Source organism: Camelina sativa, chromosome 19, assembly GCF_000633955.1.
Source record: "Camelina sativa cultivar DH55 chromosome 19, Cs, whole genome shotgun sequence".
Classification (NCBI taxonomy): domain Eukaryota; kingdom Viridiplantae; phylum Streptophyta; class Magnoliopsida; order Brassicales; family Brassicaceae; genus Camelina; species Camelina sativa.
Genome location: NC_025703.1, coordinates 21,121,069 through 21,146,020, shown reverse-complemented (window position 1 = coordinate 21,146,020; position 24,952 = coordinate 21,121,069). Strand labels below are relative to the sequence as shown.

The following is a 24,952-nucleotide window of genomic DNA, read 5'->3' as shown; positions in this document are numbered from 1 at the left end:
CACAAACAACAAATACTTCATGTCATCAAGGATTCCAATGTTAGTAACATACCTCCATTGAAGAAAGTTTCTCCTCAGCATCTCTTTGACCTTGCCGAGCACGGTCCACTTCGTCCTGCCATGCTTGAATCTGCATATTTAAAAGTTACTTCTCTGGAGTAGCTAAAATCTGAACTTTGAAAAGCTGATAAAGTTGTTTTTCAAGGTTCCAATATTTCTCACTTTTGGAATTTGATTTCGATAACACCTGGTGCTTTATTATATGAAACGACCCATATAAAAAAATACAATAGAAGATTTAAACTCAAGCTACATGAGTTATCAAAGTTACCAAGGGATCATAAATACTTTGTGCATATATGTTCTATAGTTTTTACTTCTAACAGAAAATTTCAAAGTGTGCCACTAACTCATAAGTAAACTTCCACAATGTTCGAGCCTGATAACCTAATATAACATACCTGGATCACTTGGTTTGCTTCATCTGGGGCTTTCTTTTGTCCTCTGCGAGCACGAACTTCCATATCTTGCAGCTCTTGATTTAGAGATGTACATTCAGCCTGAGTATTATTTGCCAATTATTTGCATTAAATTCAAATATATGTAGATGCAGGAACAAATCCCATTGAAGATAAGTTCATCTACCTCAAGTAATGCCCCCTTCTGTTCCAGATCTGCCACTTTTGCTGTCCTTTCATCAGCAATTCTCTAAAATACCAGCCAATTGAAAAGTCAAATCAAAGTAGTTTTTGAGAAATAAAAGTTCCACAAAGAATCTTTACATTGTTCGTGAATATGTAGTATATGAATATACGAAGGTTTTATAACTTTCCTTGTTAAAAAAGACAAACACAATTTACAAAAGAGAAAGCCAACAGTCAGAAACTAACAGCATATTAAGTTGGATGGCCTATTTGAAATGTAAACAACTGATAGTAGCGCTCAATCCAAGAAGTCTGTCTCACCTGAATTCTAACAAGTGCTGTGGAAGCATCCACAGCTCTGTGCTCTAGGTCCCTTTCCCTTTCCATGGCAGCCTGTCTTAGAAAGAGCAATTCATGTAAAAGAAAAAAATAATATAATGTTTCCATTGGAAAAAGTTTTCGCATCTTTCAGGCAACAAACCATCTTTGTGGCATTATGTGCAGAATGCTCCTCTTCGGCTCTCCTTTCAGTAGTGGCAAGCTCCTCCCGCAATGCCTGGAATAAGAAAATATTAATTCTATGGTCTGAGGACGTAATATGTTTATATTTGTATATAGCAAACAGCAAATTATTGGAAGTCATTAATGAAAAAAATATAGTAATACCTGCATCATCCTAGTCTCAGCCAATTCTCTGTTTCTCATAATAGACTCCATGTCTGCCTAATAAAAGTAAATGATTTTACTAAAAGTTGGTTTGGCAACTGAAGAGAGGAAGTAACTAACACCATTGAAGACGCATGGTATGTTATAATAGGTAACACAAAAGAAATTTCGAGTAAGTGAGAGGCCTAGAAACCTGGAGAGACGACAATTTTCCTTCGTTCAGAGCAGACTTATTTTTCAGGGCATCCATTGCGCTGACAAGTGCTTCTATCTCTGAGTTCTTAGCTGCTAGTGCCTCAACCATGTTTGACTCTACTTTCGTCACTTCACTTTTAGCAGCTGACGTATCTTTTTGCAACTGTCTAATGCTAGCTTCATAGGACTTGGTAAGCTCTTGCTATTACAATAAAAACGAAGAAATAAAATTAGGTGCACTGCCCACCTTCAAGTATCACTTTTACTTTTTCTTATCTGGGTCAAAAGAAACTCAAACTTTTGAAATTTACCTCTGCATTGAGAAGCTCTTCCAATTGTGCATTTTCCGCCTTAATTTCTTGAAGACGGGATGAAAGTCCAGCACAAACCTAAAAGCAAATTAAGACAAAAGAAGGATACATCTGAAATTGGTCAGGTCCAACCACAGGCATGGATAAATCCTATCTTACATATGAAAGAGTGTTTAACCACCAATTCCATGCGGTAAACTACCAATGGATATTTGAGCTTACCCTTGCTAACCTGGCTTCTTTTGACTGCCCAGTGGAAACTGTAGCTTTTAGCAACCCCTGGGCCTAGAATTAGTAGAAAGATTGATCAACAGACTTTTAAGAAGACAACATACATTGAAAGTCAAGTGGCAGACATAGCATTTGCCATTTTCTTCATTATCCCGAGACTAACTAACCTCTTCAAGTTGATCTTGAATCTTCATAATCGTCTTATCAGCTCTAAGATCCTTCTCTCTCTCCAGAACGGTTGAGGTTTCAGGAACTTTCTGTTCCTGTTCTTTCTCCAGATTGATTGAAGTGCCAGCTTTCGCCTCATCACCCGCGCTCTGAGCAACATTCCCTTCACCAATCGGAGATACATGCACTACAGATTCCAATTTCTCCAGGTCAGTTTTTGAAGAATCATCTAATTCTCTTTGAGCGCCTTTTTTGGGAGCATCAACCAGGTTCTCACTGACAGCGACCTCAATTTCTTTGTCAGGTAAAGATGGTGATGGTTGCACCAAAAAATCATTTGGAATATCTCCATCAGCATGCTTTGACTCAGCTCCATCACCGTCCACAACAGATTCTGAAGCTACCACAGCGGCATTGTCACTTTTTGTATCTGCCGCTGACTGTGGAAGTGATTGAACCCTCTGAACATCTACATCAATCGGTTCAATCTCTGTTTTCTGCAAAACAGGCCCTGATGAAGAGGCCTCTTCAGTGGAAACAGAACTTTTAGATGGAGGAACCTCTGACTGTGATACCACTGGGCCGGATTGATCACCAAAAAAATCTCTTTTGCTAGAAGATTCTTCTTTTACAAGTTTCTGTCGAGCCTACAAATACATTCCACAACAAAGAAGTTCATCTTAATACTTAAGTACTGATAAAACAAGCAAAGATAACAACTTATGGACGATAGATCGACGGTCATACCTTTTTCTTTGAATTGGTTCTCTTCCCTTGGAGCCCTTTTCTCCCGGAAGCTTTAGCCATCCCAAAGAAAGACAAACACAAAATAAGAGACATATACATTGACTATATAAGTTTAAAATAAAGATATAAGCGTCAAGCTTTGCTTATATCAACACTCCACGACAATTCCCAATGTATATTAAGTATAACTTCTCACAGAGTTACTTGAAGTTCATCAAATTATTGGAATTTACAACAGCACAATTTGTATAAGACATTTCCAAGATTCTTCTGACATTTTCAAAATGTAATCACAGAGATCAAACAAGTTCCAAATATAAAGCTTTTGCACCACAGTTATGTGAAATCAGAGTAATCACTCCCCACAGTACCTGGCAACTGCAACTCGCTCTGTTCTTCCGAAAAATCTTCAACCACAGATTTTGCTCTTCGATCCACAACCTCAAATAAATCTAACGAAAAAAAATTTAACGGAAACTTCAAAATTGGTATCCCGATATGAACGAATGCAGATTAACCCACTACAAACTTTACCTTCGGCAGCTTTAAGCCAAGAAGCCATTGATGATCAATCAAATTAGTAGAAGGTAAACTCCCGACACAAAGGAGCTTGCTTCCATGCACCACCGGGCTCAATTCGCGATTTTGATGTTATAGAAATAACCAATCGTATCGCGGGATCGAGTTCTGATCTCTGTAAACAGAGTTTTTGTTCCAAAGGAGAATCAAATAGAAAGGCGACGAACGAGTTCTTCAGATGTTTTCCCACTTGAATACGCATATGAGCGAACGAGGAAGAACTCAGATCGTTGATCCGGTGATGTCACGACCACCGGAGTTACAGTGGTCTAGCTGATCGTGGCCGTCCAATTTGGGATTATGAGATTTTGATTTTCTCTTAAAGTTAAAATGAAAACGACGCTGTTTTGAACTATTGACTAACGTAATGAATGAAACAGATTAGTACGTCGTCGTTTGTTCTACTTTATAAAGGAAAAAAATAACGCCCATTTTTGTTTTTCTATGCCACGCAAATTGAAAAATATAGAGGGCAGACATAACGCCCATTGTGAATTCTTTTCTTGCCTCATCGTCCTAGATGGACACTTTAACTCCTTGTGAAGTGAAGGGGTCAAAGACTTTTCTACTACTATATCATCATAATGTCAGGAGGAAACGATATCTTCAAAGATGACTAGCTAGCTAGCTACTACCACTTGTAAAGGGGTTAAGGATCGTCTCGCCATTTTAGTTTTATAATCCAACCAAAGCCTGAGCAGAGACTATATATCTAGTTTTTAACAACTATTTGTTCTACCCGGCTATTAATGGAACCACCTTCGGTACTAACTACCAAGGTCCTTGAAATGGTTTTTTTTTATCAAGATTTTTTCAAATATATAACGTAACATAAAATCCATGAAAATTCTTGTATGTTGCTTCCATTTACTCTTTGTGGATTCACCCCAAAAAATAAGATAGTAAGAATTTGAGAACATTAACTGTAGTAAAAGAATAGATTTTGTTTGAGTACATTATAATTCACTAGTAAAGTCTATATTTGACAACTTACCACATAAGTTTTGTTTTAGATGGGCACTTAGCTTTTCAGGTTTGCACTTGAAATATCTTGATTTTGATAAGTTATGTTATGATTGCATCTCGAACAATTGCATCTGTTCTGATTTTGATAAGTTATGTTATGTGGCACCCAATAATCTCACTTAGCCTTATATTTTTCGAATTTCATAGAATACCAACCAAACTTGCCACAAACGTAACGTCACTTCTTTTATTTTTCTGTTGAATGACAATGAACCGATAGTACAATGGCCTATTTATCTCACTCAAAGGGTGGGGAAATTGAACTTCCGAAGTGAAAACGTGACGGCCATTTATAGTCTTTTTTAAGTTTCAACTAGGCTAAAGGCGCCTCTCAACTCTCAAGGTAGCGTCACGTAAAAACTATATATGCATAATTCTCTTTCTTGAAAAGATAAAAGCATTTCTCTTTTGGTACCTTTTAAAAGTCTTAACTCTAGTTCAATGGAGTTAGTTCTTAGAATAAGCCACTAAACCGACCCATTAGAAATTTCATTTCTTTATTGACTGGTTTTATCAAAAAAGAGTAAATCATTTTAGTAAATTAGAGAAGTGTATGCCCACAGCCACAGGCTATATAAAAAGTTGTGTTATCTAGCCTATTATAAATGTATATAGGATGCTTAGAATCTCATAGCCGCTTTAACCGCATCATAAAGCTCCCCAAGACAGAAATTTGCTGCATAATATCTGCTAGAATTGTGCGTACTTCTAATTTTAATACATCAAATAACGCAATATTAAAAAAAAAACTAACAACATACCATCACATTCGTAAATGCTCCTAATCTTATTTACTGGAAGCGCCATTTTTCATGTCTTAGGTACTTTTTCACAATTGATTTACTAGCTCTTAGATACCAATGACTAAATACGAAGGAAAATAACTCCAAAGTTGATATTTATGAAAATAACCCCCAATATTGACTTTCAAGAAAATATTGAAATTCATCTATAAGAAAAAAAGTTCATACATTACCATATGAAAGTATATATGTAATTACAATTTATTTAATCGACTTTTTATAGTCTTGTTCTATCGCATTTTATTTTAAAAGATCTCACAACAAGAACAATATATACAAATTATAGATTATCATTATATATAAAGAAGAGTAACATATGGGTATAATTGATCAGTAATTCAATATAATACTTTTGATCAAATCATATGTTACACCATATGAAGTCTTTTTGAATCATTCAAACCAACATATCAATAGGGACGCGTATTCGCATCACCCACTGGCATAGGATAATAGTCACATACAATATATATTAACTCATTATCATGACACCTGAACGAGCCACAACCGATACTGAACGATTGATTGGCCACCATCTGAGTGTAGTGTCCGCATTCACCTTTGCACTTGTTGGTGGCATAATCGTAGTTTCGCTTCTCCGTATACCAATAATTTGCCGCGATCGGACCGCTCATTTGGTCCTCAGGCTGGACCCATCCCGCGGCTATATTCTCCCCGTAAGGTCCACCTGAATGTCTCATGGAGCTGTAGTCGCAGACTCCAGCTTTGGCTTGTCTGTTTGCGAAGTTCTGTGCGTAGGCCGCTACGGTTTTGTTCCACACCAATGGAGCCACCCCGACCTCTGCTCGGATCTTGTTGTGGATCTTTACCGTTTTATTCGGTTGCACATCATCGATTGGTCTTACCTTAGGTAAACCATAGGCTCGAGTTAAAAGAACAGAGAATAGTGTCATTACGACGAAGCTATAACGAATAGACGACATTTTTGTTATGTTTTGTTGTATAATTTGTTTTTGGAACTTATGGTCTGATTGTTCTTACTTCATCCTCCTTTTGTAGGCCTAAGCAATTAATTAAAAAGGCTCTGCAACTAAATATTTAGATTATAAAATTAACTAGGATGAACAAAAAGTTGGCTAAAAAACAAAATTCAATTTTTTTTATTAAAAAACAAAAAACAAAAAGTTTGTTTGGTGTGTACGAGCGAATTTGGAATCATTCATTAGTCAATCTCACACAATTAAATTTCGAAATCCCTTCTAATAACATAATTGTAGGGTAAATTATAGTTTTAGTATAAGATCTTAGATTTCAGAATTAACAAAAGAAAATTTGATGGCTATATATATATATATATATATCAAGAATTAAATGCATCCTATCATTTCATAGATAAGACTTTTTCAATTCTATATGACTTTATAGATTTTGATTTTTATAAGAAAAGGTTAAAATGAATTCCCAAAATATTGTAGATTGTGATTATTAGTTTAATTTTCTTTCTTTAAAGATTTATCACCAAAATTAAAAGAAAATAAAATCAAAGCTTTGAATGATGAGTAATATTTAGAAAATGATTTAAATAACATACTAGTCAGTTAATTTTTATTATTTTTCAAGAACATCTAATATATATATATATATATATGTGTGTGTGAATTTATATTCAGGTGTTAACATATTGACAATACCACAATACCAATACAAACCACCAGATACATCGATCATACATGTAATGGCTGTTATAGTCAATTCAATTAGGTTGAGGGATAGTAATCCAACTGAGGGATAAATTGTAATCCTAGATGTATGAAAGAGTCCCAAAAACAACTTTATGGTAAAACATTTTCTATACAAAAATATATGAAAACAATTATAAGTTTTCTTGTAAATGCTTACTCGTAGTCGTAGATTCAGGTAATTAAACACAAAAAGTCAGAATCAATTACGCAAAACACGACCGTTAATCCCACCAAAAGTCGATCTCTGATTGGTCGTAAGAAATTAATCATTTTATCATTAGTTCTATATGTGTATCAACAAGACTTGTAAGCAACGTATAATCCATCTAGTCTTCGTAATATTATAATTCACGTGAATTTTATTCAACACCCGTGATTAGTTCTTGCCTTCATTCTCGGTAAGTAATTGTTGACTCTTTCATTTTCTTAGCATTGGATCATAGAATGTTCATTTATTTCTTGCTTCGTATAATCATGTGTCCGTGCTTCAAGTTCTGAAGAAGATTGTATAACGTTTTTGTTTGAAGTTGTGATTTGCAAAGTTTTTGTTTAGGCGCTCAACAAATTTTACAATGCCCAAAAAAAAAATATAGTATTATTTTGTTATGTTCAAAAGAAATAACTCAAACATGCGTTTTCTTATGTTTGATAGTTGATACAATGCTAATACAAACCACTAGATTACAAACTTACTATGTAGCTTATAATTGGGTCTATACTCACGTTACACATTTGACACCGTATTAATTCTTTTTGATTAGTCCGGATGCGATTCATCAATAGGGACGAGTATTGGCATCACCCATTGGCCTAGGAGCATAGTTACATACGACCCAAACATACTCATTATTAAAACACCTGACCGTACCACAACCGAGGTGTGTCGATTGATTAGCCACAATCTGAGTGTAATGCCCACACACATCACTACATCTGTTGGTTGCATAATTGTAATAAGGCTTCTCCGTCAACCAAAACTTAGTCGCGATCGGACCGCTCATGGTGTCGACAGGTTGGACCCACCCGGCGGCTATATTCTCGCCGTAGGTTCCATCGGTGGAATGTTTCATGGCGCAGTCTCCGGATCGTTCGTTAGCGTAGCTTTGTGCATGGGCAGCAAGTGTTGTTGGGTTTGACAAACACAAAACAAATGGGCCTTAATGGGCCAGACGAAATTGGCATTAAGGAAAGGAGAATAAGATTCTGGAAATGATTTGGCCCAATGCATACATGTATAAGTGTGTTTCATCGATCAATAAAGTGGAGGTAGGTGAGAGACAAGACATCAAAGAGAGTTCTAGAGAAAGAGAAGAAAAAAGGGTTCTTCTTCAAGAAGCTTTCTCCTTCTTTGTTGTGTTCTTGTTCTTGTATCCTCTTGTGTACCAAAATCTGTAAACCAAAGAACATCACAAGTTAGTGGTGTGTGTAACCTCTTCATATAGTGGAAGTTGTGGGAGACAATTCCCACCCGAGACGTACGGGTTAGAGGCCGGGAACTCGGTGATCAAATTCTCTTGTGTCATCATGTGTCATGTTCAAGTTTTAGATATGTGAATCTTTAATCGGGTGTGAGGCGATGAGGGACCAAAAGCAACAATTATCCTCACAAGTGGTATCAGAGCACAGGCTCTCTGATTCATAAGATCTAAAGGAGGAGGAAGAAGATGACAGTTAAAGGTTGAAGTCATCTTGTGTGGAGGATAACAGATTCTCAGGTGAAGGTTGAGTCTGTAGCAGAGATCTCAGGTTAGGAGATCAGAAAGATCCTCTAATGACACGACACAAGAGAGTTGCATCAAGGGAGAGTTATGGTTATGGTTCAGGTCCAAGTATGCCAGCATAAAAAAAAAAAAAAAAAGTTGGAGACTAGTGCAGAAGACACAAGATCTTGAAGGCGTTCTTGATCTGTGAAGACTAAATCAACGGTGAGTTGGTTTAAGGTGGAGTTTCTCTGCAGTAAGTTCGATTCAAGTTTAAGAAAGCATGGGTTAAGGTGACTAACTCAAGGCTGTGGAAAGAGGAATCGAATAATCATCCAAAAGGCTCAAGTCGGCGCTGCCATCACAAGGTATTTGTGATGTTCTTTACTGAAGTTTCAGGATACTCAAGGCTGCTTAAGTTGAAGGAATCTTAGCTTGGAAGAACACAAGGAGATAGACTGAGTTTAACAATGGAGAAGTCAAGATTTTTTGCTGTGAATCAGATTGTATCTTGCTTGTCTGGTTGTTGAAAGTCAGTAAGTTTGGTGTTCAAGAAGGATGTTGAAGATTCAAGGAAAAAAATCAGAGCAGATGAGTATGAGGCTAGAAACTGCTTGAGGCAAAGCAGGTCGATAACTCTGAAAGAATTCAGTAAGGTTTGAGAGGTGTTGGGTGAAGAGTTTTAGTCTCAGGTTTAATGGAGGTCAATGCATGGCTGCATTGACAGAAGGAAAGGTTATACTTGTTTTCCTTTGGCATCACAAGAAGAGAATTGAGGGCTGGTTGTGAAGCAGGCATTGATGTGTTAGTGGATTCCCAAATACTAAGGAAAAGTATTGTGTAGAATGGTGTTTTACAGCGGTAAAAGGGTTGTCACAAGTGTGGTGTGACAGGAAGTTGCTGTAAAAGGGAAGTCTTTGGTGTTATGGTTTAGCAAATTGATAAGAGATTGATATTGAGTTTCCTAGTGGAGAAACCTGCTAGTAAAAGAGGATATTTAAGCACAAGAGCTGAATGAAGGTTGTATCAAAAGTCTTCCAAATGGGATCAGTTTGGAGGCGGGTTCCATCAGTGATGATGATGGCGGTACAAGATGGATTCAGGCTATGGTTGTTGAAACAAAGGCAGTAAGCTCAATCTCAGTTTTGCTAAATGTGGTGGTTACAGCAAGGAAGTGTGGCAAAGGCTGTAAGCTGGTGATGAGTGTAAGACAAGTTCAAAGGAGGCAGCAATGGTTTTGAATTTGTGAGTGTGCACTGATGCAGAATAGTTTGAGCAAAGGATGAGCAAAGAAATTTGTGTCGAAAGTCTTCCTAGCTAGGTGGAGTTAGGCGGCGTGTTCTGTTGATAACAACAGCGGTACAAAGTGATGCTCAAATCAAAGGTGCTCAAACAGATGAAGAGTAAGTCAAAGACTGTTTCAAGGAAATGAAGCATGAGTGACTTAAGAGTTATTTCTGCAGTTGATTCAACAGGAAGTTTACTTGTCAGCAAGGTTCTGTTTAAACAAGATGTTTGGATCAAGGTTTGTGTCGAAAGTCTATCTAGCAAGATGGTAGCTTGATGGCGGGTTCTGTTAGGCTTAACAGCGGTACAAAGAAACGTCCAAGGCATAAGAGTTTAAACAGAAAGGTGTTGGAATCATGGATTGTCTTAAGGGCTGAGGCAAGTATGATTCAAGTTTCTGGCAAGTGGTTTACTAAGGGGTTGAATCTAAGATCAGGGCACATGTGACATAAAGGAAATCAAAACAAGGTTCCACAGCAAGTCACGGTTCCAAGAAATCCAAGGGAATGGAGAAAAGAAAAGGTACCTGTGAGTAATCAGAAGTCGCAAGGTGTAGACTCTGATTGTAGGTGGAGCTGTTTTGAAGAAAGAAAAAACCAAGTTAAGGTTTCATGGTGTCTTACAGAATTAAAAAAATCCAGAGACAAAAGAAAATGATTCAAGGTACAATTGTTTACCTGGAGTCATTGGAACAGCAAAAAGGACGAAACAGATCGTCGGAGTTGCTGCAAAGGAAGGAAAATGCAGAAGTGTGAGGAAGGGAAACAAGCCTGCTATGATCTCCTCAATGTCGTCTGAAGGAAGATACAGCTCCAGGTAACCCCAATCGACATTATACGCTGACAGGAAGAAGAACAGAGAAACAAGTCAGCTTTGGGAAATTAAAATTAAAACTATGTCGATAAAAGGAGATTAGGAGGGTTAAGGGAGTTACCTGTAGGCATCTGGTATTACTGTGAAGAGACTTAGATTCCAGGTGGAGCTGTTGGTTAAGATTCAAGGAACAACAATTTAGTTCTTCATTGTTAGTTCTTGAATTTGAAAGTATGAGCCAAGAAAAGGTGACCGATAATAAGAGGAGTTTGGTTACTTGTGGAGACTGGAGAATCAGTTGTCGAGAGTTGGAGACTGATTCCAAGTGGAGTTTCTGAGATGAAAATTCAGAAAATCCAAGTAAGGATTTTGGTGGCTCAAAGGGGGAAAACTCCAGCAGCTAGAGAGGAAGATGATTCATGGTTAGGAGATTACTTGAAGTCATCAAGGAGAAAGAAGAACATGGGATGTTCAACACTAGAGCTGCTGTGAGAGTAGACATGAAACTGAAGTTAGAGTTTCATGAGTCTTTTGGAAATCGGAAGAGACAGGGCTGTGAAGGAGTTACCTGGAAAAGGTTGTGGAGCCATGATGGAGAGTAATTGGTTCCAGGTGGAGCTCATCACCTAAAATGGATTCAAAATGGCAATTCTCAGAAGATCCTAATCACTAAGTGTCAGGAAGAGACAAGAGAGAGATTAGAGGGTACCTGAGCTGGACGGTGACGGCGATGGCGTGATTCGCGGGTGAAAACGGAACAGCTCGGGAGAAGAGGCATGGATAAGAGACAAAGTTGATGTCTCGGGTTCTACAAATTAAATCACCAAAGAGGAAAGAGAAGAGCTCCACCGGTAGTGATCGCAGCTGAAGGAGATTGCCAGCGAGAATGGTGGTGATACATGGTTCATCGAACCAAAGTTGAGATATGGAGATAATGTCTCTTGATTCACCGGAATTGGGAGCCGCCGTGAAACAGGTGGAGACTGAAGCTTGGCTTCGCCGGAAAACATGCAGGGATGACCGGAATTAGCCTCCAATTCCGCTATACCATGGGGAAGTAAGAAGCTACATCTTCTCCATGTCGAGAACGAGAGGGCTCGGTGAAAGAAAAAAAAAAAACTGGTTGCCACCGGAGAAGAGAGATGCTCACCGGATAAGGAGGCGGAGTTTGTCGGAGGAGGTTCGCTGAAGTTTGGCTTCACGAACAGAAGAAGAGGAGAGGTTGGTTTCAGATTTCTTGTTGTCGATGAGTGTTTTGTTTTGTCAAAAGGTGGAGATTGTTGTTGGGTTTGACAAACACAAAACAAATGGGCCTTAATGGGCCAGACGAAATTGGCATTAAGGAAAGGAGAATAAGATTCTGGAAATGATTTGGCCCAATGCATACATGTATAAGTGTGTTTCATCGATCAATAAAGTGGAGGTAGGTGAGAGACAAGACATCAAAGAGAGTTCTAGAGAAAGAGAAGAAAAAAGGGTTCTTCTTCAAGAAGCTTTCTCCTTCTTTGTTGTGTTCTTGTTTTTGTATCCTCTTGTGTACCAAAATCTGTAAACCAAAGAACATCACAAGTTAGTGGTGTGTGTAACCTCTTCATATAGTGGAAGTTGTGGGAGACAATTCCCACCCGAGACGTACGGGTTAGAGGCCGGGAACTCGGTGATCAAATTCTCTTGTGTCATCATGTGTCATGTTCAAGTTTTAGATATGTGAATCTTTAATCGGGTGTGAGGCGATGAGAGACCAAAAGCAACAATTATCCTCACAGCAAGTTTTGGGTCCCACACCAAAGGAGCAACTCCGACCGCAGCTCGAATCTGGTTGTGAATCCTTAGCGTTTCTTGCGGTTGGAGATCATCCATTCGGTTTATGTTTCTCAAACCATAGACTTGAGTTAAGACGATGGAGAATAATGCTAATACGACGAAGCCATAACCAGAAAACGACATTATTCTCTCTTTCGTGAAGACTTAATTATCAAATCCTTTTTTCTGATAGTGTTTTTTCCTCTCCTTTTGTAACCCTCAGAAAACAAGAGCTCCGTGACTATTTTTGGGATTCCAGTATTCACCATCAAAACTATCTAAAGAAGACTAATTAAATTGTTTTTCTTTCTGTCAGTTATGAAATAGTAAAACTATAGACTTTTAGAAATTACTTAAAATAACAAAGATATATGATAATGATATTCTAATTTTACACATCAAGCATTAACCAAATAAATTATTCTAAATTTGAATTACAGTTTTTTAGATATTTTCATATAGAATTATTATTATTATTTTTTTTTTTTCCGTAGAATGGACTTTGATCAAGTGTGTTGTTGAAAACAAATTTAAAGAAACAAATGTTAGTTTTAATGCAAAACACATCAAATATAACATGTATCATATAGATGTTTTCAAAATCAGGAAAATAAATAAAGAGATCGATGATACTTATTAATATAAAATGCTAAAAATGAAAGCAATCATACGATTTATTTGTCGTTAGTGTTTTCGAAGGTTTCCTTCCAAATCCTATAATTGAACTCTGGTAATTGTTCGAAACGTACGTTCGCTTAAACCCTTTAACAAAAGAGAAAACGTACGTTCGCTAATCCTACCAACAATGGTCGTCGAGTACACACGTCTAATCTCTCTAAACTGTAATCCACGTACACGTGATGTAATAACCCTCGTGAGTTTTATCCAACACCCGTGATTTATTCTACGTAAACCATTTCTTTAGATTGTGAGATATAATATTTTGTAATCCAACACCGGTGTTGCACTAAAGTTTTACATAGATAATGTCAATTTTAACGTATACGTACATGCTGTCACGTTAATTTTTTTATAATTATTGCTTAGTTAAGTCCAATACTCAAATGTTCTAGTAATTGATTAGATCTGATTGGGTCTTTGACATGAACGTTAATATATCAAACAAATAAAATATTTGAGGAATGTTGTGAAACTTGTAATTATCTTTTCATTCAATTCAATGGTGAAAGTATATATATATATATATATATATATATATATATATATATATATATATATATATATATATATATATATATATATATATATATATATATATATATATATATATATATATATATATATATATATATATATATATATATATATATATATATATATATATATATATATATATATATATATATATATATATATATATATATATATATATATATATATATATATATATATATATATATATATATATATATATATATATATATATATATATATATATATATATATATATATATATATATATATATATATATATATATATATATATATATATATATATATATATATATATATATAGATACACGAAGTCCTATTGGCGCGCCTTATGATTATGGTCTTGTAGAAATCGGTTATGGAGATCCATCTTCAATGATTTACAACATTCCCCTTGGCAAATGCTATATCTCCGGATAACATATCCACCACAAGTATGTTCTTGTCCTCAATTATTTTTTAATATAGACAAGAATTATGTTTTAGACATAAAAAGAATAAAGCATACTAATGCATAAAAATAATTGAATTTAAACCAAAATTATAATTCAATAAAATCTAAAAGCAAAAAAACATGGAAATTAAAAATAAATGAAAACAATAGGTGTCTAAATTTAATTTTCCTCTCTTAGGCAATATAAAGTCTCATACTCCATTAGATCATCTTTCTCATGGTGGAAATCTCCTTCACCATCAAGATGAACCAAGTTAGCTTCTGCATTCTTTTTCACACTCTCTTGATAGAGATCAGTAAGGTGCTTAGGTGTCCTGCACGTCTTTGCCCAATGGTTCCCCATACCGCATCTGTGGCAAACGGATTTGGTCCTATGTTGCGGTTTGAAAATTTCGCGGCCTCTACCTCGACCACAACCAAAGTCGGATCGATTCCCACGGCCTTGACCATCATAATGGTTTCCTTGGTAGTTGCCACGACCACGGCCGTGATACTTGTCTCTATGGATGTAGTTAGACTCTTTAGTCTCTTTAGGCCCTTGAGGCTCTTTCTTGGTCATATCAACTTTGTGGGCTTCTGGTAATGGGGTAGAACCATGAGGTCTCATTGCACTGTTCATCAGCAATAGTTCATTGTTTTGCTCAGCAAGTAGCAAACAAGAGATTAGACTTGCATATGTTTTAAAATCCTTTTGACGATACTGTTTCTGAAGCAGTATGTTATTGGTGTGAAAAGTTGAGAATGTTTTTTCTAGCAAGTCTTCCTCAGTAACCTCCTTACCACATAGTTTCAAGATTGAAACTATCTTAAATAGTTCTGAGTTATACTCATCCACGGTTTTAAAATCCTGGATTCTAAGGTTCTTCCAATCGAATTGGGTCTTTGGTAAAAGCACCGTCTTTTGGTGACCATATCTGTTTCTCAACTCTACCCAAAGGTCAAGAGGATTTTCAATGGTAGGGTACTGATTTTTGAGACTCTCAGCAAGGTGATGGCGTATGAGGAGAATCGCCTTATATCTTTCCTTTTCAGTGGTATTGTTGTCATCCTCGATACATTCACATAGGTCCTTTGATTTCAGGATAATCTTAGTATCCAAAGCCCATTGTAAATAGTTGTCACCAGAGACATTAAGTGCAGCATATTGGAGATTGTTGATCTTTGACATCTATAAGACACACAAGCAAAATATGTACTTGGTTTAGATTATGCCATGCGATTTTAAGACTGAAACAAACATGCACATGAATTTAGATTATACCATGCGGTTTTTAAGACCGAAACATGTAATTAATTTAGTCTAGGCCATGCAGTTTTTAAGACCGAATCATGCTAGTCCTAGTAAATAATCTCTTGTATTATTACATGGTTAATTTATGTATGAAACAATCCTAGACAAAATTATGATCTAGTATGAAAAAGGAAACATGCAAATAATTTTGAGTATTAAGGTTTTCCTTTTCTTTAGTTAGGTTTTCCTCTTTTAGATAGGATTATATTTTCCCTAGGTTCCGATTGTAAGATTTCAATTTAGGATTTCATGCAAGATATAGAACAATTAAATAACAATCAATCTATCCTAAGCAATTCTAAACCTCAAACAATCGGATTTTAATGTTTTAGAATTTAGGGTTTATAGCTTTAGGGTTTTGATTTGTTGATTGTGTATATGTAGATTTTAGGGTTCTAATATAATTAGAGATCACATTCGATATATATGTCCGATGAGTTTGATTGTGTACCTTAAACACCGATTGGGGTTGAATGGATTGATCCGGGAGCTAAAGACCTCGGAAATAACTAGTTGATCACGAGCTTAACCTCTGCTTGCAAGCTTGAAAAAACAAAGGCTTGATCCGGTTGCAAGCTTTGAACGAACAAGGGTTGATATGCAGCGGTTTAGGGTTAGGAGATTTTCTCGTTTAGAGTTTAGAGCAAATTCGTGCTGATAACGTGTTGTGAAACTTGTAATTATCTTATTCATTCAATGGTGAAAATACATATATATATATATATACACGAAGTCTTATTGGCGGTGGGAATAAGTAAAGGACGATGGGCCTTATGATCATGGGCTTGTAAAAATCGGTTATGGAGATCCATCTTTAATTGTTTACAACAAGGAAATAATAAAATTTAAAAGAAACAATTTGTGTCACTGAGATTTTGTATCGTTCTCTTGCTTGGAGTTGGAGATAAATCAAGAAAAACATAAGAACGACAAAAATAAAATAAAGTATATAACACCGCGATTTATTTCTCGATTTGATAATTCTCTTACGGTACAAGCTTTAATTTCTCTCTCTCTAGTATAATTAACACACCCGTGAAGAGGATAACCGATAGAAATTATATGACAACTATATTTTTTAATAAAAATAACAGAAATTGATTTTGATCGATTTAATTTAACCAACTGATTAGTAAAGAGAGACATATATATGTCTCACGTGAACAATAGGTTGTTTCATAATAAGTAGGAACTCAATGTCGGTCATGAGACTGTGTTAATGGCTGAGATAAATGTAGAGTATACAATTTCGAGGAATAACTTGTACGAATTGACCAAGGTGATATAAGTGGTTGCATTTCCCACCTTAATAAGTCAATTTAGAATCCAAATCCGTTTTTTTTTTTGGTAAACTAAATGTTGTTAAGAAACGTCTTTAACACTATCAATTACAATCACATGCATGACCATAATATATTTTTAATTCGTTATAAAATCGAATCATTAATAGGGACGTTGGCCGATGTAGTTCCCCGGAGGATCATAGCTACAAATCACCCAAATGTACTCATCATTCTTACATCTCACCGATCCACAACCTAGTCGAACCGAGTCACGCCACACGATCTGAGTGTAATGTCCACACACTCCATCACCACCACACGTGTTGCTGTCATAATCGTAGTTTTCCTTCTCCGTCATCCAATACTCAGTAGCGATCGGACCGCTCATTGTTCCCCAACCCGCTGCTAGATTCTCGCCGAATGGTCCCGAGGAATGCTTCATGGCACAGTCTCTGGCCCGTTCATCTGCGTAGCTCTGTGCATAGATCGCAAGAGTTTCGTTCCACACCATTGGCCCGACTCCAACCATGGCTCGGACCTTGTTGTGAACGACGAGCGTTTCTTGCGGTTTGACATCACCGTTTTCGCTGGCTCTTGGCGGTTCAGCGGGAGTGTGACGATAGGCTTGGGTTAAATCGGAGAATTGTGCGAGTACGATGAAAATATAACCAAAAAACGACATTTTATTCATTTTGGTCTTGTGTGTGTAATTGTTTTGGCATTTATTGTGTTGTGGAAGAAAACATTATCTTGGCTAATGTATATATAGAAGTTGCGTTGGTGGGTTAAGCTTTATTTCTCTGTCGAATTATAAATTTGCATAGAATAAAAATATATATATATATATATATATATTTTCTTAAATTAACTTTTGAATTGTTGATTTGTTTTTAACATAGTATATAATATTCTTAAAATAACTTTTGAATTGTTGATTTGTTTTTAACATAGTATCTAATATTCTTAAATTAACTTTTGAATTGTTGATTTGTTTTTAACATAGTATATAATATTCTTAAAATAACTTTTGAATTGTTGATTTGTTTTTAACATAGTATCTAATATTCTTAAATTAACTTTTGAATTGTTGATTTGTTTTTAACATAGTATATAAAAATACATATTACAATATCTTACCATCAACTTCTTTATCCCATGTTAGATTGACAAAAAGACACATTTCATTATATAAGTTATTTTACATTGCAAAGTAAAATAAGATTTTAAATGCATTTCTATAATTTTATAGATTAAGAGATCCTGTTTACCAAAAAAAAAAAAAATATATATATAGATATGATCCCAAAGACACATACTAGATAAGCTTATAGTTTATAACTTTATATCTTAAGTCTTATATAAACATGAGTTAGAGACTACAGCTATCTTACAAATGAACTCTTTATCAATTCTAAGAAATCCGATAAGTTATATATAATAATATTAATATGATAACATGATAAGCAGTTATAAACATATCAGTATGAAAGAGTCCAAACGCAACTTTTGAATTAAACATAATAATAATATAGAAGAACAAAAAAGTTATAAAAGTTGAAGGCATCATCAGTGAAACGAAATGTTATTTACTCTTAGTCGTCGCCGTTACTTCCCAAATCCTTTGAATTCATGTAATTAACCACAAAAGTCAGAATAAATGACGACATTCGTTAATCTTAATCCCACCGAAAGTGGAGTTCGTTAATGATAAATATAGAATTACATGTACATACGTATTAACAAGTCCACGTACAATCATTCTGAAATTATCAAGTCAACACCCGTGATTTGTTCTCAGCTTTATCTTCGGGGAGTGATTGTTGGCTTTTTATGTGGATGGTAAAATACTACTATAGACTACATAGGTATGAAAATTTATTCTTGCTTATATAACTAAAAAAACATCAAATTGAGATAAAGTGAAAATTTCAAGTCTCTAAATTAGAGTCGCGATAAGTGAAAATTAAGACGGTTGTTTGATTAGTTTGAAGTTCGTTGCACATCGAAATCCTCACAGATTAAACATAAAGTAGTTAAGACAAGAAAACTAGATAACAATGAACAATCCTCAGGGCTCTGTAGTGAGCTTCCTCGCCCGCTTATTGGTAACACCTGCTTTGGAAGGCAGGCACTCCTCCATTTGCTAGGTCAGTCCAGTACCATATTGAACTTACACTAGCAAATAGATCTCCAGTTACGTTATCAATCTGCGCCAAGAGAAGATTGCGATTCTTCTGTTGTTTCAAGGTGAGAAGATGTTGGACGAAGAGGGAGTCTTTTGAGATGTCTTTTGAGATAACCATCAGACTTGATGGTGGTTTATGGTCTATTGCAAAGAAAAGAAGGTCCTCTAGCATCTGATTACGTCTTGCACGTCTATTTCCTGAAAACAAACAAACATCAACGGATATGAGCTATACGTTACTGAAAGAGAGAGAGAGAGAGAGGTTTAAGCTAAAAGTGAGGGAATTCACCTGCGCGTACGAGCTCGATTCCAGAGGATTCAAACTCTGACGGCACTATGTCTTCGCTCTTTTTCATCTCACAATAAGCACGGATTGGCACTTTACCACGATAACCATCACCGGCAAGAGCTGATTTGATATTCTCAGAAACCAAATCAAGAGAGAGACCATCAGAAATTTCGCAATCCACAATGTCCCAGAAGATGCCCATCTCAGCCTCTGCAAGGTTTCAGATCCGACCTAGTTTTATATATATATATATATGACTACTAGAGATAAAATCACACAATTTGGAGGATCGAGGTTCTTACTGGCAAATTCGCTAGTACTACAAGCCCCGCAAGGCCTTCCTCCACTTGATAAGTCTTTCCAGTACCTTATTGAACTTACATTGCTGCTAAGTAACTCTCCTTTTACCTTATCAATCTGTGCTAAGAGAAGATTGTGATTCTTCGTCTTCTTCACAGAGAGAAGATCTTTCACGTACAGCGATTCAGATGAGATGTCTTGTGAGATTACCATCAAATTCGATGGTTCGTGGTCTATCGCAAAGAGACTAAGGTCCTCGAACATCCTAAAAAGTCTCGAATTTGTATCTCCTGATGAAAACATTAATATATCAACGGTGCGGAAGAAGAAGAAGAAGAGAACATGTTCAGGGTGAAGAAGGTATTCAATAATCACCTGCGCGTACGAGCTTGATGCCGGAGGATTCAAACGCTGAAGCCAAAGCCACTTCGCTCTCTTCCGTGTCACAATAAGCATGGATTGACACTTTACCATGATAACCAGCATCCGCGAGAGCTGATTTGATATTCTGACAAACCAAGTCAAGAGAGAGACCATTAGGAATTTCGCAATCCACGACGTCCCAGAAGACGCCCGTCTCCGCCTCTGATGAGAACAATTGATTAAGAACAAATTAAGTTACTAAAAACAACAGATCGATTGAGTAAGAGAGAGGAATCTTACCGTAAAATTCGTTGCTCGGGGAAGACATGGACAAAACTGAGCAAAGTTAGGTTTGATTTGTGGCTGCCGATGAAAGACTATCTAGCTAGGGTTAGATCTGCCGTGGCATGTACTCCTAGAAACTACTATGCCAGCCGTCTGATCTGACGTAAATTAAGAAACTGTTTTCTCAACCGTTGGATCGATCTCACGTACTCCATTAATTTATGGTATATATAGACATTTCGGTTAATAATTTTCGGGTTCGGTTTGTCAATTAATTCGGTTTTAGACAATTTAATGAACACTAATCACTTTAGCCCAAGGAAGCCCTAATCCAGAAAGAAAAAACCTAATTATATACAAGCTGCAAACTAAAATTTAATCTTCCTGATCATCTTGAAGAAAGTCGCCGGCCACACTCAAGTTGGTGGTGTCAATGTCTGCAACCAAAGGTAAGATTATTCTTGTCAACATAGTCGCTTGCTCTTATTTATCCTTAGACATGGATTATTCTTGTCTCTTTGTCTACGTATGAGCTGCTCTTCCTTAATTCTTTGCTCTTCTTGTTAATTCCTCGCTCTTATTTCTATGGGTTCTTATTCTCCTCTAAGTGTAAACTACTTCAATTGATGTCTCTGTAAGAGAACACAAAAGATATGAGGAACAAAATACAAGTTTAGATATGAAAACCAATACTATAGAGTTTTCGTGTAAACTTCTATTAATTCTAACAAATGTTCTATATTTCTTAAGAAAATTTATATTTATCGCTTTGTTTGATCTTTTTTTCGTTAAAACTGATTTATCTTAATTTTTAATTTTCAGGGTCCAAACTAACCATAGATGCAAGGGGTGCCGAAATCAAAGAAGCAGCTGGTGGGGAACTACTTCTGAACGTTTTCAAGAATAAAGATCGTGCAACCAAGTAATTTTTTTCTTTTTTTCTTCATCCAATATGATTAATAAAAGCATAGAAGGATACATAATAAACAACTATTATAAGTATCTATTTTTGTTTTGTAACCATACATAACTAAAACTCTCTTTTTATTTTGTTGCAGAGGCAAATCTGTAAGGTTGCCTTCCATTGATACCCAATCTCGCCTCTTATATATACTTTGGGATTGGGAAAACTGTCCAATCCCAAATTATTATGAAGCTCAAGATTTAGGTTTATTATATCCACATATCGTTGAGTTTCTTAAGAAGAAGAATTTTATTGTATCGGGGTTTATCGGGACTGGAGATAAACGTCATTTCAACACTCTAAAATATGAATATCTGAAAGAGCAAGAGAAAGACAATATTAACTTAGTCCATGTACCACGATCGGAATCGGAAGGTAACAACCTCTCTTTACAACCTTGTCTTTTTAGTTTATTTTTTCTATTAGTTTAGTAATCCATTATTTTAATAATTTTTTCAGAGAAAGACACAGCCGACAATGCTGCAAATGTGGCACTTCTTCAATATATGTGTGATAAAATGCCCCCTTGTCCCACCCTTGTTGTGACAGGCAATAAAGACTTCATGAAGATCATTCAGTCTGTTCGAAAAAGAGGTTTCGAAGTTTTTTTTGGCATACAATGATGAAGCAACAGGAGAACTCATAGCTAGTGCCAATGAAGCTTGGCATTACTACAAACTTTTTTTGGTATAGACAGGAAGCTCCTTAACACTAAGAAAAGGCCGAGAAAGAAAAAGAAAGGTAGACTTGCAAAAGATGCTAAAAGGTTAAAAGCTTACAAAGAGCAAGGAGGAGGTAGCACAAGTAAGACTGAGACATGAAGAGGGGTTCACAAGCTTGAGCAGATGAGCATAATATTAGTTTAAATATCGTGATTAAATAATAATTTAGGGTTTTATGATGCTATCTTATCTAGTTGGTGTGACTGATCATCTCCTGGTGTGTGTGTCGGATCTTCCTTCTCTCAGTTTTGTTTTTTGCTTTTTGATCTTATTCAGTATGATGTTGAACTTTGTGCAATTGAAACAAATTAGTTGCTGTTGTGTTTAGTGTTTCTAACACACGAAGCATCGAGACTTACTACTGTCCCTTGTTTTTTGCAAATTGAAGTGAAGTCTCGGGAATATCGGCTTCACATATATACAAATTGAAATAGTCAGACGTGTACTGCATTTTGTTTGATAAAAATAATCAAAGGTGGTTTGGTTGTTGAGGTGTTAGCACACAAGCGTCGAGACTTGTATTGTCTTTAGTTTTCAAATCACAACAAGGAGGCTTAATGGTGAGTTTCCCGAAATGGTTTCGGATGCAGTCTTTGCGATCATAAACGTTTCTACAAACGCGTTGTCAGCTATTCCAGTAGACGTTTATTAAAGATTTTCTGAGAACGTTTAATAACCGATATCTACAGAATATAATATAAATTAGTTTAACGCTTTTTAACTTTTTAATCGCTATTCTTAAACCCTGTTCACAATATAATTATATCATTGAAATTGAACATATACTAAAAGAAAAAATATGTAAAAGACAAAGAGTTCGTAAGAAACATACCCATGTGGAAAATTTATATATTGCAAATAAGTAGTTATGGACAACATACAGATTAACTCATGATACATTACTCAAGTCATGTCATGTGGTAAGCTCTTGTGGCTGTGTTACTGTTTAGTACCAAAGCTAAAGATTTAAAATTCAACTAGTTCCCTAAAAGAGCTAGGCTTTGCACAGATAATTTATACCCATGGTTCGTGGAGCAGCAACGGTTTCACATTAATTCATACTCAAGGTTCCTTGGAGCAGCAATGGTTTCATGGGCTCTCGTCTATCTCATCCGGAACATGCAATTTCTCCATTGCAGCCTGTTTTAGACAATCATTATTACGCTATTAATCCCTTTCTCTAGACTCAAAATAATTCAAATTTAGAAACCGTCACTGGACGACTCTGTTTGTTGTGTTTTTGAAAGACTCAAACCTTTATTGCAGCAACGTCAGTTGCAGGCGGTTTCATATCCAAAGCGAGACCGAAATGAAGCATGGCTTTATCGTGCATGTTTCGCCGCTTATAGATCCTGCCCATTAAAGCGTAAACGCTGCTCTCTGAAGGTGCATACTCTTTGAGCTCCTCAAGAACTTCTAGAGCTTCATCTAATCTTTCTAAGCAGACAAGAATGTTAGCTTTCTGGTACATTGGATGAGGGTTTTTTCTGTCTGCTACTATAGCTTGCTCCATTATCTCTAGTGCTTCCTCACTTCTCTGTTCACACAGAACAAGAAAAAGCATTTAGTCATTCTTTAAAGATTGTTTTTTGTTGTAGACCTTATATAATGAAATTAATAAAATAACCTGTAAGGCATGCAAGGCTGTCCCTAAATAAGACATTATGACAGATGAACTCGGGTTTATTAGGAAAGCCATTTTGAAGTGATGCTCTGAGAACTCTAACTTCTCTTGGCGTAGATATATCATTCCCAGCCCGTACCATGCGTTATAGTGTCTTGTATCTACACGAAGTGCGTTTTGGTAACTTTTCATTCCATTTTCAAAATCTTCAAGAGTTGTGTATCTACAGAGACAGTAAAGATAGAGAGTGAGACAAACAACCAGAGGATTTATTCATCAAGCACATTGTACAAGGCAATCAAATCGATAGAAGCTTTCTTACTCGTGGCCACATAAAGTATGAGCATATGCAAATCTTGGATTCAGTTGAACAGCTCGCAGGAAATTCTTTAGTGCGGTCTCATGGTCCTTTTGCAAGCTATAGCAATTCCCCATAGCACACCTACACAATTGATTATTTGGTTATGTCTCCAAATCACTAACAGTAAATTAAAACATTAATCAGAAAAAGAACTTCGACCAAAATTACCAAGATTGGGGAGCTAGGCGATCGGTTGATATTAGTTCCTGAGCCAAGTAACTCAGCTTCATATCTTCCTTCAAATGCTGCAAAAAATATAATATTTTTTTGGATGAAAACATTACAATACATGGGACTCAGATGAGACTGTATGTTTAAAAACAGGAAAATACACTTACGTAGAGGACTGTAGAGTATATATCCATTCCTTCTAAGCAATAAGGAGAAGCCTGGCGGGCAAGACGGAATGCTTTTTCAGCTTCTAAATAGTCGATTAATTCAAAGTATGCTTTCCCTACCTGCATTTAATAGCAATAATAGATGTATATAAACCTCCAACAATAACTATCACAGGGCACCAGACTAAAACTCACACAGGGGATCTCGTTGGAAACTTCTGTCCAAGTTAGTCGTTACAAAAAGTGTATATACACAACAACAACAAAAAAACTGAATAACATAGCTCCTACAATGGTTGTCCAAATAAAACATGTCTAAGCTGTATCCATATATGACAGTCTAAAAGAGAAAAGAGTCACTAATTTACCTGGGAAAGAACCCATCCTGTATTATAATGCTTATGTGGAAGTTTCATATACATATCCAGTGCCTCCTGAACCATCCAGAAGCAGAGGAACACAATATATAAGCCTATATAAGTTCACCTCACCTTGCATTATTCAAGAGAACAACAATATGTCTACCTGACACCTGTACATGTACGAAAGTCTACACCCTTCTCCAAGTATCCTAAGGAGGCTTA

At 36.1% G+C, this 24,952-nt stretch overlaps 5 protein-coding genes across 5 annotated transcripts in view; all 5 read right to left on the bottom strand.

The window, feature by feature from the left end:
* LOC104766848 (golgin candidate 1) overlaps positions 1-3,739 on the bottom strand; it is a 6,453-nt gene extending 2,714 nt beyond the window's left edge. The window contains exons 1-13 of the mRNA XM_010490816.2: positions 3,497-3,739; positions 3,334-3,414; positions 2,963-3,012; positions 2,215-2,862; positions 2,039-2,101; positions 1,817-1,894; positions 1,504-1,707; positions 1,311-1,367; positions 1,126-1,200; positions 966-1,037; positions 646-708; positions 462-560; positions 53-130 (exon numbers count right to left, since the gene is read on the bottom strand). Of these exons, the coding sequence (XP_010489118.1) occupies positions 53-130; positions 462-560; positions 646-708; positions 966-1,037; positions 1,126-1,200; positions 1,311-1,367; positions 1,504-1,707; positions 1,817-1,894; positions 2,039-2,101; positions 2,215-2,862; positions 2,963-3,012; positions 3,334-3,414; positions 3,497-3,524 (1,596 nt within the window). The 5' untranslated portion in view covers positions 3,525-3,739. The remainder of the gene's footprint in view (positions 1-52; positions 131-461; positions 561-645; positions 709-965; positions 1,038-1,125; positions 1,201-1,310; positions 1,368-1,503; positions 1,708-1,816; positions 1,895-2,038; positions 2,102-2,214; positions 2,863-2,962; positions 3,013-3,333; positions 3,415-3,496) is intronic.
* Positions 5,643-6,367, bottom strand: LOC104766846 (pathogenesis-related protein 1-like). Its single transcript, XM_010490814.2, has one exon. It carries the CDS (start codon positions 6,312-6,314, stop codon positions 5,781-5,783), a length of 534 nt encoding a protein of 177 aa, XP_010489116.1. The 5' UTR covers positions 6,315-6,367; the 3' UTR covers positions 5,643-5,780.
* On the bottom strand, positions 16,992-17,727 carry LOC104766844 (pathogenesis-related protein 1-like). Its single transcript, XM_010490812.2, has one exon. It carries the CDS (start codon positions 17,626-17,628, stop codon positions 17,098-17,100), a length of 531 nt encoding a protein of 176 aa, XP_010489114.1. The 5' UTR covers positions 17,629-17,727; the 3' UTR covers positions 16,992-17,097.
* Positions 18,994-20,419, bottom strand: LOC104766843. Its single transcript, XM_010490810.1, has 5 exons — positions 20,375-20,419; positions 20,087-20,296; positions 19,714-20,001; positions 19,412-19,621; positions 18,994-19,320 (listed from the first exon to the last, which is right to left on the bottom strand). The coding sequence occupies exons 1-5, from the start codon at positions 20,400-20,402 to the stop codon at positions 19,037-19,039; spliced, it is 1,020 nt and encodes a 339-aa protein (XP_010489112.1). The 5' UTR covers positions 20,403-20,419; the 3' UTR covers positions 18,994-19,036.
* The window catches only part of LOC104766841 (cell division cycle protein 27 homolog B-like), a 6,406-nt gene continuing 4,315 nt past the window's right edge, over positions 22,862-24,952 (bottom strand). The window contains exons 11-16 of the mRNA XM_010490808.1: positions 24,369-24,488; positions 24,199-24,275; positions 23,992-24,111; positions 23,673-23,892; positions 23,301-23,582; positions 22,862-23,185 (exon numbers count right to left, since the gene is read on the bottom strand). Of these exons, the coding sequence (XP_010489110.1) occupies positions 23,135-23,185; positions 23,301-23,582; positions 23,673-23,892; positions 23,992-24,111; positions 24,199-24,275; positions 24,369-24,488 (870 nt within the window). The 3' untranslated portion in view covers positions 22,862-23,134. The remainder of the gene's footprint in view (positions 23,186-23,300; positions 23,583-23,672; positions 23,893-23,991; positions 24,112-24,198; positions 24,276-24,368; positions 24,489-24,952) is intronic.